Source organism: Oncorhynchus mykiss, chromosome 10, assembly GCF_057628025.1.
Source record: "Oncorhynchus mykiss isolate SJ-2025 chromosome 10, ASM5762802v1, whole genome shotgun sequence".
NCBI classification, from domain to species: domain Eukaryota; kingdom Metazoa; phylum Chordata; class Actinopteri; order Salmoniformes; family Salmonidae; genus Oncorhynchus; species Oncorhynchus mykiss.
The window spans coordinates 15,957,208-15,973,570 of NC_143031.1; the positions used below are offsets into that span (position 1 = coordinate 15,957,208).

Sequence of the window (16,363 nt, forward strand, 5' to 3'; positions counted from 1 at the left end):
TCCCTGAGTCCAGGTCTGGTAACTGTGTGGTGATTGAAGGGATCTTCAGGGTTAGCCATCCCTGATTCCAGGTCTGGTAACTGTGTGGTGATTGAAGGGATCTTCAGGGTTAGCCATCCCTGAGTCCAGGTCTGGTAACTGTGTGGTGATTGAATGGATCTTCAGGGTTAGCCATCCCTGAGTCCAGTTCTGGTAACTGTGTGGTGATTGAAGGGATCTTCAGGGTTAGCCATCCCTGAGTCCAGGTCTGGTAACTGTGTGGTGATTGAAGGGATCTTCAGGGTTAGCCATCCCTGAGTCCAGGTCTGGTAACTGTGCGGTGATTGAAGGTATCCTCAGGGTTAGCCATCCCTGAGTCCGGGTCTGGTAAGTTATACATCTGAAGGTTAACAAGGTGGTAACGTATGGCAGAAGTTTATGCAAGAGGGCTTTGTAGACTAAAAGAGTGCAATGCAGACCAAGTCTTCAAAGAGGGACAGCCTACTTGCTGATACAAAATGCAATGATGTGTACTGAACCTATCACTCGTAATAAAGCACAATGCTCTATGATAAACTGCATCAAATTGCTTCAATACAGTGGCAGCGGCATTAAAAAAAAAAGATAGCCATAGCCAATAACTGAAATGAATGTTGACTGAATGATTTGTTTGCTATTTAATGTTCCTATTAAATAAGCCTATGACCCCAGTTGGCGGCAGGTAGCTTAGCGGTTAAGAGCATTGGGCCAGAGCATTGGGCCATGTGCCCTTGAGCAAGGCTGTAACGCTTGTCGTCTGGGGAAAGAGAGGAGGACCAAAATGCTGCGTGATGATTATCCATTTTAATAGAATACTTTAACAACGAACAAAAAAACAATAAACCAACAAAATCGCCGAAACAGTCCTGTACCGTGAACACAGGAAACAGGAACAATCACCCACAGGCTACCTAAATATGGTTCTCAATCAGGGACAATGATTGACAGCTGCCTCTGATTGAGAACCATACCAGGCCAAACACAGAAATAGAAAATCATAGACAAACTAACATAGACAAGTCACGCCCTGACCATACTAAAACAAAAGACAAAACAAAGGATCTAAGGTCAGAACGTGACAAAGGCACTTAACCCTAATTGCTCCTGTATTTCGCTCTGGATAAGAATGACTGCTAAATTACTCAAATGTAAAATGTAGTTTGAGGGCTCCTACTGATATGTATTAACCATAGATGACTAACAGGGGACGCTGCATTGAAGCCACCGCGCAGCCATCTTGGTATTCCTTCTACATTGTAAAAAAGATTTTGAAAGCAAAATAAATACATTTATTAATGTCTACATTAGTTTTTGACAAGTACTGTATGTTATATTACAGATACCTAAATGCATGCTTGAACATTATATTAAGAGAACTGAACAATTATTAAAAACATATTCCTTCAAATCTTTTTCTGAGAGTACTAATGTCACTGTCCCGACTACAACAAATAAATGCTTAAATACATGTCATTTTGTCTTTGAAACATTTAATTGAAATGTTTTAGAATTCCTTTCCTGTGGCGGACTGCTCCTTCCAATGAGTTAATGGCGCTTGTGGCTTCAAAGCCTCTCATTGGCCATTACATAGCATCAGCAATCCAAAGTTTATACACATCATTGCTTACTACCCCATGAGGCATCAATTTTGCAAATGATGGGATCTGTAAGAATGTATAAATGACCAAGCGATACAGTCACTCCTGTACAACAGTGTTCTTAACTTCTTGTCCTGTAGGGCTGCAGAGTTTTACTAGCTTTTGACCCAGGACAACATTAGGTTTGAAATATTTATGTTGTTGGTTAATTGATGTAATTTGACACCAAAAAAATACATATTGATCCACTCCAACCAGAGATAACAGTACATACATTAAATAATTATGAGGATTTTCACAATAGGCTAATTTCTATTGTGGTCACATGATTTTTGTGTCATGTGACAAAAGCCCACATGTACTGCTGCTCTCCAGGATCAGGATTGAAGGAACACAGCTGCATTTTCCAGTGTGATTTCTTCATACAACACTTGATTAACTGGTCACCCCAATTGATCATGAAATCAATTACTATAAATTACTGGAAATTATGTCAATTTGGCATTTTAGAATATTTCATGTCTCGTTTGAAATGCTGTGGTTAGTGATGAACCTTTTATTTTCTATTCATCCACTAGGGGGAAGCTAGTCTTTGTAAAAGATCTCCCCCAGTACAAAGGTGAAGTCTGAGTTAAATCGTATGTCTCTCAATATGATAACATTTTCATTATCCTTGCACACAATTTTCTGTAGATCTTAATTTCAATATCCCAATGATCTATGCAATAATTTAATGCATCTCTAAACAAAAAGTTTTTTGTGTGTGCAATTCCTCAGTTTTCCCTCTGTTTTACGATTTCTATGACCCTTTAGATCAAATGTCTATCACCCATGATCTTTTTTTCCGTGCTGTGTGTGTGTGTGTGTGTGAATGTGTGTGTGTGTGTGTGTGTGTATGTGTGTATGTGTGTGTGTGTGTGTGTATGCGCGTGTGTGTGTGTATGTGCGTGTGTATGTGTGTGTATGTGTGTTTATGCGTGTGTGTGTATGTGTGTGTATGCGTGTGTGTGTGTGTGTGTGTATGTGTGTGTATGCATGTGCGTGTGTGTTTGACATACTTGGCATCTAACCAGCGACCTCAGTCTCTCCCCATTGAAACATTCCTGGTTCCATACATATTTTGTTCCTTTTCCAGAACTGTACAAACTGATAGATATACAGTATATATGTATAGATCTGAACTAATGTACATCAAATCAAATATACTGTTCAAAAGCCCTTGGTGTTAAAGGAGTGGAGGTGTATGTTTAGTAGATGCATGGGGATAAGTGAAGGGGTTATAGAGGTCACAAGGGACTTTGAATTCTGAGATTGGGTCACCTGCCCTACTGTGTATGCTAGAGGAGCAGTTCTGTAAACACTCTCTTACAGCATGGTCCCTAGATAGAAAGAAACACAAAGCAGGTCATAGCCTCTGCAAGCCTTCTGTCCCCTGGCCAACACGGTCTGCATTGTTTTGGTTTACCTAACGCTTTGGGGGGAAGTTTCCCCTCCCCTTACAGAAAACCCATATGAGTTCATGTGAAATCATGTGTTTTTGATCCTAACCTTAATCATGGTGAAAATGATAAATTGATCCCAGATCACCATCTAGGGGAAACTTTACAGTACACCTTATACCCAAAACCATAGTTACATTTGTGTAGAAACAGCCTGAAAAGTAGGGCCGCAAACATGTCCCATAACTTCACTCCGTCTGCTCATTTGAATCAGAACTTTCCCGAAAATTATTTGATGTCTGCGTTGTGTTACAAAACACAAGCCGAGTGTATTAAGCCATGCTGAATAGATGAAGGCTTAACAAAATCAGTGCTTTGTGGCAGTGTTGACACTCTCTATCCCATGCAATCTGGTACAGTATTTTTGATCCCACTGTGTGCTTTTGTACCACTTCAGCCTGAGGTTGTGCAAGCGCAAGCTGCAGTCTTTTCTTATGTTTTGCTTGGATTCATTTAACTTCAGGAATTTCCTTGGACACATTTTAAATACAAGAATGAGATGGTAAGTAAACAAGAGACATTTTGTGTGTGTGTGTGTGTGTGTGTGTGTGTGTGTGTGTGTGTGTGTGTGTGTGTGTGTGTGTGTGTGTGTGTGTGTGTGTGTGTGTGTGTGTGTGTGTGTGTGTGTGTGTGTGTGTGTGTGTGTGTGTGTGTGTGTGCGCGTTCATCCGTGTGTGTATACCAGGTTTAAGCATTCATTTTTGATAGTGTTGGACATGTACACAATAATAGTTGGGGTACTGATTGAAGAATCACCTTGGTCAAAAGTCAAACAAATAGAGAGGTACTGCTCAGCATCAACGGTTAATGGCAGAATGTCTCTGTATTGTGGAGATGAGGTTTTATACCCTGATCTAATATTAAGACAATTAGGCTGTTTATGATTCAGAGGGACTCATAGGTTAAAGAAACTGTGTAACTTTGAAAATAGTTTCTCTGTACTCACAATGTTTCATTGTGGTTTCAGTTATTCATTTCCAATTAAGCTTATTCTACATTTACATTAACTTATTGTATTGTAATAACCTAATATAATGATACTTAGTGTGTGTGTGTCCTCAGATGGGGGAGCCGAGCAGCTTGGAGCACGGTGGGAAGGACCAGACACCGATCAGTGTGAAAGTCTCTGAAGTGAGTACCCTGTCCCATGTCTCAAGGCTTAAAAATCCTTCTTTAACCCATCTCCTCCCCTTCATCTACACTGATTTAAGTGTATTTAAGAAGTGACATCAATAAGGGATGGATTCACCTGGATCAGTCCATGTCATGGAAAGAGCAGGTGTTCTTAATGTTTTGTACATTTAGTGTATGTTCTTTTTAATTCTGTCGTGCTACGCTACTGGCATCTTGTTGTTAAAGTGAAAGTTTTCTCAACATTGTCTGATTGGTGGTGAGCTGGCAATGTCAGCGTGATCCAGGATCTATTCACCTATCATCTCTCAGGTCAACAGCATAGGTTAAACACGTTAAAAAAATGGCCAGTCAACAGCAATGTTTCGGAGACCCAGAGGGTTCAACATCAGCGGCTTCCCCACTGCGGGGCCAGAGGGGTCTTTATGAGGGAGACAACACCGAATGTTGACTTAAACTGTTGATGGCTTTCTAGGCAGTACCAAGAGTCGGCATTATGGACAGGCTTTGAAGCCCCAGGTGTGGGAAAACACACAGACTTGTTTACTAGGCTCAAGGCACAGAGCTTTTATCACCGGCTGGAGAGCTATACACTGGGGCTATGGGAAAACAGTTTCTAGTTGCTTCTCTGGACGCCTAGCCTTTTGCCGGTGTGAGCAGAGCACCACTTTATCAAGTCTTCTCAGACGTGACACACTTTGAATTCTTGTAAATATAATTAGAGATTTTCTTTCCCCCATAGTCAATTATGGTAGTTTCTTATTGCAATATAAAATTCCTAATTTATTTAATAGAAATCGGATAGAAAATTCCAATAGAAAATGGAGCCCTGAACTAGAGGAATAGAAAAACAACACGGAACAGAGAGAGGAGGTGGCCGGAGGAGTGAAGGTGTGTACTGTAGCATGAGAAATCTGTCAAGGCTTAGTCATGTTGTGTGGGTCCTGAACAGATGATTGTTTGGATACAGAGCTTGCTAGAGATAGGGGAGCTCGGCTAACGATTGCTTCCTGTCTCTCAAGCCCCTCCTCTCCCTCTCTCTCTTTCTGTCTTTCTCGCTCTTCATGCACCATTCTGCACCTTTCCTCGCCCCCATTTCTCCCTTCCTATCGCCCCCTCGCTTCTCTCTCTCTCTCTCTCTCTCTCTCTCTCTCTCTCTCTCTCTCTCTCTCCCCCTCCTGTATGTAAGGCAGTGAGTGACACTAGCAGTAATTGCCACCTCTCGCCCTCACAGCCAACCCCAGTACCTTCACAGAGCCAATCACTCTGGTGAGACACACTCTGCCCATAACTTTGGTTTTTGAAGTTCACAAGCATGATACAGAGAGTCTCCGATTATAGACCCTATCTAATCAATGTCCATGTTTTTTTATCAGGGCATTCAGACCTAACCAGCTTTCCATGACTCATTAAAACATACTGCTCATTGGGAAAGTGTGTTAGAATTATTTGATTAACATAGTCAAGGCGACTCATTGCATTGCTTTTATTTTAATGTGCGTTTAATTGTATTTCATCTAAACAATATATATTTCATAATCATGTTGTGAACATTAAATTACAAATAACCCAATAGCCAAGTCATAAAGCATTAGTACAAATGAATACAAATCTTACAAGCCACAGGAGTGATCTGAGCAAAGGTGCAAATCAACGACTGTAAAATGTTAAAATTCAGAAGCTCTTGTTCCATAGTCTGGGCAACAAGAAGCTCAGCAAAGTACATGAGATTATCCCTGCACAAGGGCGGGGATATGGTCTAAGAGCTTGAGACCAGAATAAAGTGATTATATCATCTAACTACAGAAACGTAGGTAACAGCAGCTTGAGATGTACCATGTCACTGTTTGGAGTTGCACTGCTTATTTTGCCTTTTGGGCAGGCTCTTTTTTTTTTGAGAATCAAAGTTACTACCTGGAATGAATTCCGCACAGTGCTTTGTAGACATGCAGACCTTTTTGATATAGGTATGTTACAGCTGGGCTGGAACAAAAGCCCGCACACTTCGGCCCTTATTATTGTCCATCCCTGATCTCAAATGTATTCTACTTCAGACGTTGTCTCCATGTCATGAAAAGGCCATAGTCAAGGTCAAACACTAAAGTAGACTAAATAAAAACCTGTCTCTCTTATGTCCAGACTCCTGTGTGCATGTATCCACTGTATCAGTTACATCCAGAATTCACAATACCTCACCTATACCTATCGATGAGAGGCAGCAAAGTTAAATCATTCACCCTACATAATCTAATCAGGCGAAGCCAGCTTGAGTCCCATCTGCTGAAAAGATTAGCCTTAGTAAACACCCCCTCTGAGCTGTGTGTGTGAATAGATAGTCAGTGCATTTGTGAGTGGAGGGCGCTGCTATGTCCACAAAATGAAAGCAGTAATCAAAGTGCTCTTATGTGAGGAACTTCAATCAGAGGACCAATCATTCTACAGGCAGCAGGTAAACACCAGAGTTGAATATGAGAGAGAGACAATGATGATAACTCTGTAATAGGGTTACCACGATACCAGTACAGCGATGCTACAGATGTAGGATCTTAATTTGATCACGCTTTTGTAAGATAACTTTAAAACGTTTAGTGTATTTGAGGTTTTAAAAGGCTTCTGAAACTTGTAATTTCCACATTGTAATTTCAGACTTGATTTTCCCTTACAAAAAATGTATCAACCCCTACAAAAATGTCCATTAATTATAATCCACATAATAATTCACATTTCCTGTTGCTGCAGGATTATGTTTCTGCTGTAGCAAACTGGCTCAAATTAAGATCCTACATCTGTAGGAAGTAAGGAAGGAAAGGAAACATGAAGGAGACTTCACCCAGAGTCAGTCATATTTGTTTATTTAACAAATAACACACACTATTCTACAAAAGTAGGTTTTAAAGAGTGATGTCTGCTCCGTGTTTTCCTTTTTGCCAAGGAAAATCTTACAACAACACTACTCTTTAACCTTATCGCACCCGGTGGCTGTTAGTCCTCTCATGTCCAAAGCAGCGTCAATGGGCTCACTTCTGACCAAGTAACATGTGTTTACTTGTTTGAAGTAATCCAATGATTCAAATATTTTCTAACTAGGAGTAGACACGGTTTGCTAATTTGTCTGCATTTGGTTTGTTAGCTAAGCTCTTGGGCTTTATCGCATGTTGATTAAAGCATTTCTGGAGCTGCAATTCCTATAAAATCATGTAATAATATTTCATATTAATAATATATCTACAGTGCTGTGAAAAAGTATTTCCCCCCTTTATAATTTTGTCTACTTTTCTATATTTTTGATACGGAATGTTATCAGATATTCAATCAAAACCTAATATTACATAAAGGAAACCTGAGTCAACAAATAACACAACAATTACATACTTAGTTCATTTATTTCATAAACAAATAACCCCAAAAATTATTGGTATTTTATTGAATTCATTAACAAAGTTATGCAACACCCAACACCCCTGTGGGAAAAAGTAATTGTCCCCTTACGCCCTATAATTATTTATCAACTTTCCTAATATTAAGCACATTGCTTCTCTTTAAAAACAGGAGTATAGCCTACCTGGCTGGCATGAAAATGAACCATGAGAAAAACCTTCTCCATTCGCTATTTAAGTGCATAGATGACATGTATTTTTCCCGCTGCCCCTGTTTCAAGACCGGTGTATGATAATGGTCCATTCTAAATCAAAACAAATTTCACACATATATTATTTAGTATATGTAAAGACAAGATTCATTTCAGAATATTCTGATGGGTGACAATATTAGCCTGTCACTTGTGAAGTATGTATTAAATCAAATCAAATTGTATTAGTCACATGCGCTGAATACAACAAGTGAAATGCTTACTTACGAGCCCCTAACCAACAATGCAGTTTCCAAAAATACAGATAAGAATAAGAGGATGGCATATTATATCATTATTCATATTATTATTCATATTATTATGAACTATTATGTTATGTAAAGGCCATGCATTTTCTTGGTGACTGTCTGGCTAGTTAATATGAATATGCCATAACAGTTGCAATGGTGAGTACCGGTATTGAAGTCAACATGACCACACAACGCAACATCAGATTCTTCTCCTCCTGGTTTGATGAGAAAAGTGTTTCATAACACAAGAGTTGTTGGGACAGCCAATGTGGGCCTCAAAGCAAAGAAAGGTCCGGTGTGTTAGAAATGCTTGGCTGCATTTTGGTCCCAGTCTGTCCCTGGTATCCATTGTGGGCAGCCATTATGCTGCTTATTAGGAAAAACAAATGCTGTTAGTCAGTGTGCTGTGACCACATGTTTGACCTGGCTCCCCAGAGGGGGTCTGTGTGTCTATGTTTGTGTTTGACCTTTGACTCGATATTGATTTGTTGCTATTAGGATGTGACCTTCGTTTTGGCCAAAGTATGTCACCCTTAGACCTTAAGGGGTTTGGCTGCGTATCTTCTGCTAAGCTCAACAACTTATTGCAGTGTGGGGGGAGATGAGCTGAATCCCTGTTTAGATGCATTTCACACTCTTATTACTTTCAACTGCAGTTCCAGAACAATGTGATCTTGGTTAAATATAAAAGTGTTGTATTACCGTAAATAGAGTAGTGTTTTATAGTTTACAATAAAACGCCTAAACAGTGAAGCAATAAAAAAATTATAATTTATCCATAATGGGCTATTTAAGATTTGTCTCTGCAAAAAAAATGGATACGTCAAACATTGCTGTATGTTTTCAATATCACGTTAGCACACTGAGCTAAAGTCTAGGCCTTAGCTCTTGGCACAAACAGGGAGGTTCAAGGTTATTCATCATAGTCTCATGGTAACAGACCACAACAGAAAGGCTTGACTTCTGGTATGGTTTGTGGTTCCAAAGGGAAAGCACTTCAGGATCCAGCAGTCCAGTAACTAAGGCCAGAATTCATTCAAAGCCTGTTCTAGACATAGATATAGAACCATTATATATTATTTATGGTTCTAGCTCTACACACTGAAATACCGACAATGCACCTTTTTAAGTAGTGGTTCCCAACCTTTTTCTGTTACTGTACACCAACTGCATTCTGCTGTGCCCAGAGTACCCCCGAAGTACCCCCTCGTGCATTTTACCAGTCAGCCTATGGTCTCATGAGTCTTCTCAAGTACCCCCGTGTCCTAGTACCTCTGGTTGGGAACCACAGTTTTAAAGGGAATTTCCCCGGTGTTCGTAGAGATCGCATTCATTCAAGACAAGAGCAATGCGTTTGTCGGTCAATCCGCTTTGGATTGAGGTTTGAAACAGTATTTTCCTGTTGATTTCATTGTTCTCAACTTGTCACTGTGCAATGTTAGCTACACTAGAACTTACAGCATTTCCAGGCTAAATGTGTTTTCTACAGTAGCTTGCTAGCGTTGTCTTTGAGGTGCATTCGTGCAAAACTCTAGCCAGCTTGCTAGCTAGTGTAAACTCACTTGTAAACTCACTTGTCACTCTCAGCAGCCTATAGATACACAGCTGTTGAAAAAGCAAAGAAATAGAATTTGTTGTAGTATGTCTAGCTAGCTTTGTTTTAAGGACTGTTTTTAGATCAAAACCTTGCCCTTTCTTTCATGAAATCTCTGCCTCCAAACATTCATTGTGAATCACATAAACTGACCTGCTCAACTGGAATGTAATTGAAGAGCCACATTTTAAAAGACACACACATGGATGTGCACACACGCACATAACCACACACAGAGAGACGCACATACCCATACACAGACAGACGCACATAACCACACACAGACAGACGCACATACCCACACACAGACAGACGCACATACCCACACACAGACAGACGCACATACCCATACACAGACAGACGCACATACCCACACACAGACAGACGCACATACCCACACACAGACAGACACACACCCACAAACAGGCAGACGCACAACCACACACAGACAGACACACACCCACACACACGTACTGAAATACTTGTTCACACTTCACAGTAGATTATCCTACACAATTGTAAAAACATTAGTTATTATAACCCTGTTCAGAACTACTATAGGTACACATTGTTACATAGTTCCTTTCTTCCATCCATTCATCCTTTCTTCCGTTTGCTCATTCAGTCAGTCAGCCAGTCAGTCAGCCAGTCAGCCAGTCAGTCAGTCAGTCAGTCAGTCAGTCAGTCAGTCAGTCAAAAGTCAGAAACAGCTGGGGAACCTTATTCTTTCCACTTAGCTGCTGCTCCGTCTCAACTGTGCATCAGCATCACCACCACGACTCTTTTCCTCCGCTCTCGTCTCCTTCCACTCTGTCGCTCAGTTGTCGGCTGGAAAGCAGAGGAGGAGAGGAGATGAGAGTAGAGGGAGAAGGTTCTCAGGTTGGAGGGGGCCAAGCCTGTGGCTCGCTTTCCAGCAGAACTCGTGCGTTTGTACGGCAGATGACGTGTGCTGGACTTTAAGATTGCGTTAGGATCATGAATGCCTTCAGCATTGTGGAGGAGGACTCCAGTTTCTCAGAGGGGCCCCACTTCCAGTAGTGGCTATCTGTGTGCCATCTCTCCCGTGGCAGCTCACTCCCCCACCCCCTCTTTTCTTCCTTTCCATCTCACACATTTCTTGGAGGTGATGAATTCTAGCATAGGTTGAGCTTTTCTGCCCGCAATGGATTGTCTTTGCATTGTCACAACTAAGGTAAGAGCAGCAGTGAGAGCGACAGAATGAGAGAGAGAGAGAAAACGAGAGGGATGCAGCGTGAACAGGAGGGAAGAAGCTATGTCTGTGTGTGTGTGCTCCAGCATTGGTTTCTCTGCATATTTCACACTGTCTACTCAACGAGTGTGTGTGTGTGTGTGTGTGTGTGTGTGTGTGTGTGTGTGTGTGTGTTTATATATGTGTGCGCTCATGCGCAGCAGTCTTGAATGGTTAACAGGCTTAAAGCCCACTGGGAAGTGACAGCACCTCTATTGAGATGTCACTCTTCTAGAACTTGATGGAAACTTCAGGCAGCCCTCCGCTGCTCCAATCAGAGAGCTAATGAGCCTCTTTGAAAGCTGTGAGGTCCGGAAGATCCTTATTGATCAGGAGCTAAACAATAGTGTAGAGCAGAGCTGGGCTGCATCTGGATTCATTTCAGAGGAAGCCTCTCTATCCCAGCTGTCCACAATTAGTACAAGATCACTTTGGTTATTTAGAGGATGCACATCCTCTTTCTTTTTGGTTTGTTTTAATAAACCAGACTGATCAAATAATCGGTCTGACAAATGAGAACTTTTTTGAATTCTGTATTAATGGTTTTTGTCTTTTGATAATTTTGTCTTGGCAGACGTTGTGTGAAAGTGATAGTCAAGGTTTGTTGTTGGGCAGAAAGGAATACTAGTCCAGGGTTGGTGTAGGCCAAAGTTTCCCCTAGACAAATGGTTAAGGTTATGATTGGGAGAACCCAGATCCGATATTCTAGATCAGAACCAAGGCAAAATGTAATTCCAGAGCACCTGCTTTACAGTTGTTCTCATAAAATGTTAAGTTTGACTGAATTGTAATGACTAATCATTGAATCCAAGGAAGTCTCAAAATAAGTACTCTCTCCCATTATCACCACTCTTTCACTGCTTTTCCCTCCTTCTCCGATGACAAGTAACATCAAGGTCCTGTTCATTCGATACCAAAAGGAAGAAAACAGACTGAAACAGGGAGGGACTACCTCGGCTTGTCCAATAAATCATGTTATTTTTTCCCCATTGCAAAGTGTTTTAAAATGTTTTATTTTGTGTGTCCTAATGAACATGACCCAGCAGCTCCAGGATGATGATAATGTTAATCCCCTTTCTGAAAGCCTAGTGAAATATTTATGTTTGTTTCCATGCCATGTTAAATTCATGATGAAGAACACTGTACTGCACTGTGGCGTACACTGCCTTCAGCATGTAGGTGTCAGAAGGGTTTTCATTACAATGTACTCATTCACTCAAAACCATTACTGTGATCAGTTTACTGGGTTAGGCAAAGCAAAATAATGTCATTCCTCCTGTGCATCCCAAAGCGTGACTTCAAAATTGGACGTCCTGAGGTTATTATTATTATTTAAAAAAAAATATATATACAAAAATGTACCTTATCTCAAACCTTAACACCCACCCTTAACCTTCTAAATTTGACGTTTGGAGCAACATTGTAATTTAATGTTTGGAGAAACATGGATTAACGTCTAATTCTGCAGTGAGGCTGTGAGAACTTGTTGTGAATAGGAATCTCACCTGGGGGTGTCTGTGTGGCTTTTTTGTGTGATGCATATATTTTCCTTTGTTATGTATTAGGCACATAGTCTGGGTGCATGCTGCATGTGTCAGAAAGCAGAAGAGGTGGGGCATAGAGAGAGAGAGAGAGAGAGAGGCTTGTTAGCTTTCTTGACAGTCTCGCTCTAGATACTGAAGTATTGAGTCTGAGGAGTTGACATTTGAATTATATTCAGGCTGCTGTGCTAGAAATAGCATATGTATCATGCATGATAGAACAGTGGTTCTGTTGCAAAGTGACTGTCACAGGAAAGTATGCCCACAATTGAAAATTATAATAATAATTGCGTAGTTTAGTTTCATATACTTCATATTTCAATTGAAATTCCATATTTATCACACAATGTGTAGTTGTGCATACTGTACATCAATGCAAATGCCTGCAAATATGCAAAACAACCAATTCCAGTAGAAATTGAGCCATACAATACAGCCCCAGTGTTTTTTCTGTTGTCATTGACCAGCTTGACTGCAATCTTTTACAAAACTAACCTCCTGGAAAAAATAACTATGTTTGCAGTGTGAAATTTATACATTTCAATTTACACCATCTTTCTTGCTACATGGGAAGATTTCTGAATTATTTTGTGAGCCCACTTCCTGGTTTAGAGTTGGGCTCTGACTGCACATCCACAGCATTTCATTGAAATATACAAGTGTAATATTTGTAGCTCACTGTGCAACCTGGCATGGCGTCAGACAGTGGACTCTGTGAATGGGGAACCTGGGGAACCGCTGGGAGTCCCAGATCGAAACAACAGAAGCCCCCCCCCCCCCCCCCCCACATCTCAGCCATTAGACTCCAAGACCCATATTTCTACTCTCTGTTTTGCTAGCTGGCACTATTTCCTGAATCTCTTATTCTCTATTCCTGTTTTTGTCATGTGGACTCCTTAAAAAGAAAATGACGGAACGTTTTGTTACGGAACACCTAATTCCCTAATGGTGTTAGCTTGCTGTGCTGCTTGTGATCATGGCAGAGGTGGGTCGGCATTTGGTTTATTTCATTCTTTGTGTGTGAAGACGAGTGCGAGGGACGGCTGATTTTTCAACCTGATAACTGATTGTGTGGGGAGTCAGTTCAACTCTCCTCGCAGTGCAATGAGATTCCCTAACTATTGAAAATGTTATCCATTTGGCTTTTTCCATTGTTATCCGACTTGTCGTGTGAGAACCGATTTGCATGACAATCACAGATTTGTTTACAATGGCCGCAAACTTTGGACTGCCATAGCCAAGAGTATGAAAAAGCTGCTTCAGTTTTGCAACATGAATGGACAAAATACTAATTCAGACAATGTTGGCATCTCTGTGTTTGGTTTTTGAGCTAACCCCAAAGTAATGGTTGCTACTAGCTCACTATGGCTAGGGATTCCACATCGGCCACGACACCCTCTCCAGTTTTAAGCATAGCAAATGCAGCGTAATGATATGTAATTTTCATTCCACAGGAGTATTATGTAATGATAGTGAGGCACATTGAGGGCATAGCTGTAACAGAGAAATAGAGAGAGGGAGAGGAAGAGAGCCCTCCTACACTGTAGTGTTTTGATTGTCCACAAAGTCACTTTTTTCTTTTAGATGGACCATCAATTCTCTAGGTAGGGCTGTAATGCAGAGGACCCCTCTCCATACAGTAGCATGGGCAACAACGGGTCATGTGTGTAACAGGAGCTCATGTGATTTTATTCCGTTACACTTTATTTCAATGTTCTATTCTAATGGCTCTGAGGCTGTGGTAGACCAGATTTACAGCGTAACGTATTGTACATGAAAGAAGAAGGACTCTTTTGTATGGCAGGGACTGTTGGCAGTGTAACATTCATTATCAGTAATGCCAAGATCTAAAAGTGAATTTAAATACATACGAGACAGGATGAAGTCCCCAGACTAGCAATTTATACCAGTGCCATTAATGGTCCTGATCGCACGCGCAAACATAGAGTGATAGCTGGTCGCCCGACCAATGACGAATCCAGATTCAGCCGGGAATTGCCAAAAATGAGTTTGAGGGACGGATGGAGAGAGACCAATTGGTTCAATAACCTCCTTACACCAACCTGAGCTGTTATGCAAATTACCTAACGTTTTCAATATTCTGGTAGTTTACTAGTCAATTTCGAAAGTTACCAGTAATATTACCTTCCTTTGCAACCCTACACTAAGCTGATCTCAAGATGAAATGATGTCCAGGGCACACGACACCACAGGCACACACCGCCTTTATCCCTCTAGGGCAGGTATCCTCAGTTACAGTCCTCAAGGGCTTCAGTGGCTGCTTCTTTTGATCCTTACCTTTTAATCAGTGACTGACTTAGCCCTTGGAAACCTGTTCAGTGGCTGATCAATGGCATCAATCGATCAATGAAGTTCCAGGGTGAGGAGAAATGATGTGTGTTTCCTTTATCTGAGCATCTATGTACAATAAACCCAGTCAGTTCTTTTGAACCACTTTTGCTCACTGGGAAACCCTTTCCCCTGTGTCAGTTCTGCATACAACAAAAGAGACTCATCAACCTCTAGGACTAAACGAGAACTGGATACAGAGGTATTTTAAACGTATCCCCTCTGGCTGAGATAAAGGCGTGTCTAATGATGTGGGGTTACAAAGTGGTGACTTTCCTATTTCAGGAAGTAGTTAAACCCCTTACCTGGAAATGTTGCCTCCAGGCTTAAGCCTAGTGTAAATCTAGGGGAGAGAAAGGTTCAGGTTTGTGTCACAGGCTGACGATGGTGTGTGTAAGGGGATATTTTTGGAAGCAGGGCGAGGCGAGAGCAGCAACCGCTGGCGACCCTGGATTTGGCTATGTCCGAAGAGATGAGCTTCAGCGAAGGCCTGCAGTGACCCTGTCAGGAGCATTCTCACAGAGCTGAGATTCCACCCAGATCAAAGTGGGATGTAGCAATGTCTTAAAATGGTCCAGAAGTGAAGCTGTGCTCACTGCAAGCTGCTGCTTTTAAACCACATTTGTTTTGTGTTGTTCATATTGCTGTACTGTAACTGTAAACCATACATTATTAAACATAATAGTTGAGGGCCACTAAGTTATGCAGGTTATGAGCAACTTTTCTGACATTTCTCTTGCATTTTTTGTTGAGTGATGGTCTTAGACCCCTCAAAATCATCTCTGGACATTAAAGCCAGTTCCACTGCATTTTTTGATTGTTCCCCTTTAGTCAAGGACTGATTTAGACCTGGGACACCAGGTATTTGCAATTAATTATCAGGTAGAATAGAAAACCAGCAGGCTCTGGACCTCGTAGGGTAAGAGTTTAATACTGGAGAAAAAATGTGTCAGGTCAGTGGGAAAGCTCAAACTACCTAGAGCATTGATATTCCGGGATGTTCTAGGAGGACATGTTCTAACAGACTGTAAAAAGAAACATTTAGCAAAGCAAATTGCACAGGCTTCACAGTGTGTTGTTTGTGTGCTTGATCGTAATGATTTAGAGGGACTAGCTGCAGGAGCGTCAAGGTAGACTGTTCTAACAATTAGCATCTTCAATGGGAACAAATTGAATGGATGTTTTTCAAAGTCACAGTAGTTGATGTAGGATGTTTGCCACAGATCTACTTTTAGAGTCTTGCTTTGAGTTGAAGCAATCTAGTTTTAAAAACAATGCAGAAACCACATTCACGGTAAATGCTGCATATGTTGGCTCAATCGGAAATTACCTTTAAATGGTGCATTGTCCAAATCTGCGAAGGGATTGAATTCCGGCCTTAAAGTTAATGACAAAACACACAGTGCCGCTGAATGGTTAAAAGCAGAGCTTGGCCGTCCTATCGCCTCTGACCACAGAACATCAGCCATCATTTTTACCGGAAATTCTACATGTTGGCAGGTGAT

The 16,363-nt window shown here is 41.1% G+C and overlaps 1 protein-coding gene across 48 annotated transcripts in view; it reads left to right on the forward strand.

Moving 5' to 3' along the window:
- The window catches only part of LOC110533415 (disks large homolog 2), a 317,171-nt gene that overhangs the window by 61,975 nt on the left and 238,833 nt on the right, over positions 1-16,363 (forward strand). For all 48 annotated transcript variants that reach the window (XR_016483586.1, XR_016483585.1, XR_016483588.1 and 45 more), the window contains exon 4: positions 4,178-4,246. Coding sequence is in view for 42 of the 48 variants with exons in the window: in XM_036989771.2 (XP_036845666.2) it covers positions 4,178-4,246 (69 nt within the window). In the remaining 6 variants the exon portion in view is untranslated. The remainder of the gene's footprint in view (positions 1-4,177; positions 4,247-16,363) is intronic.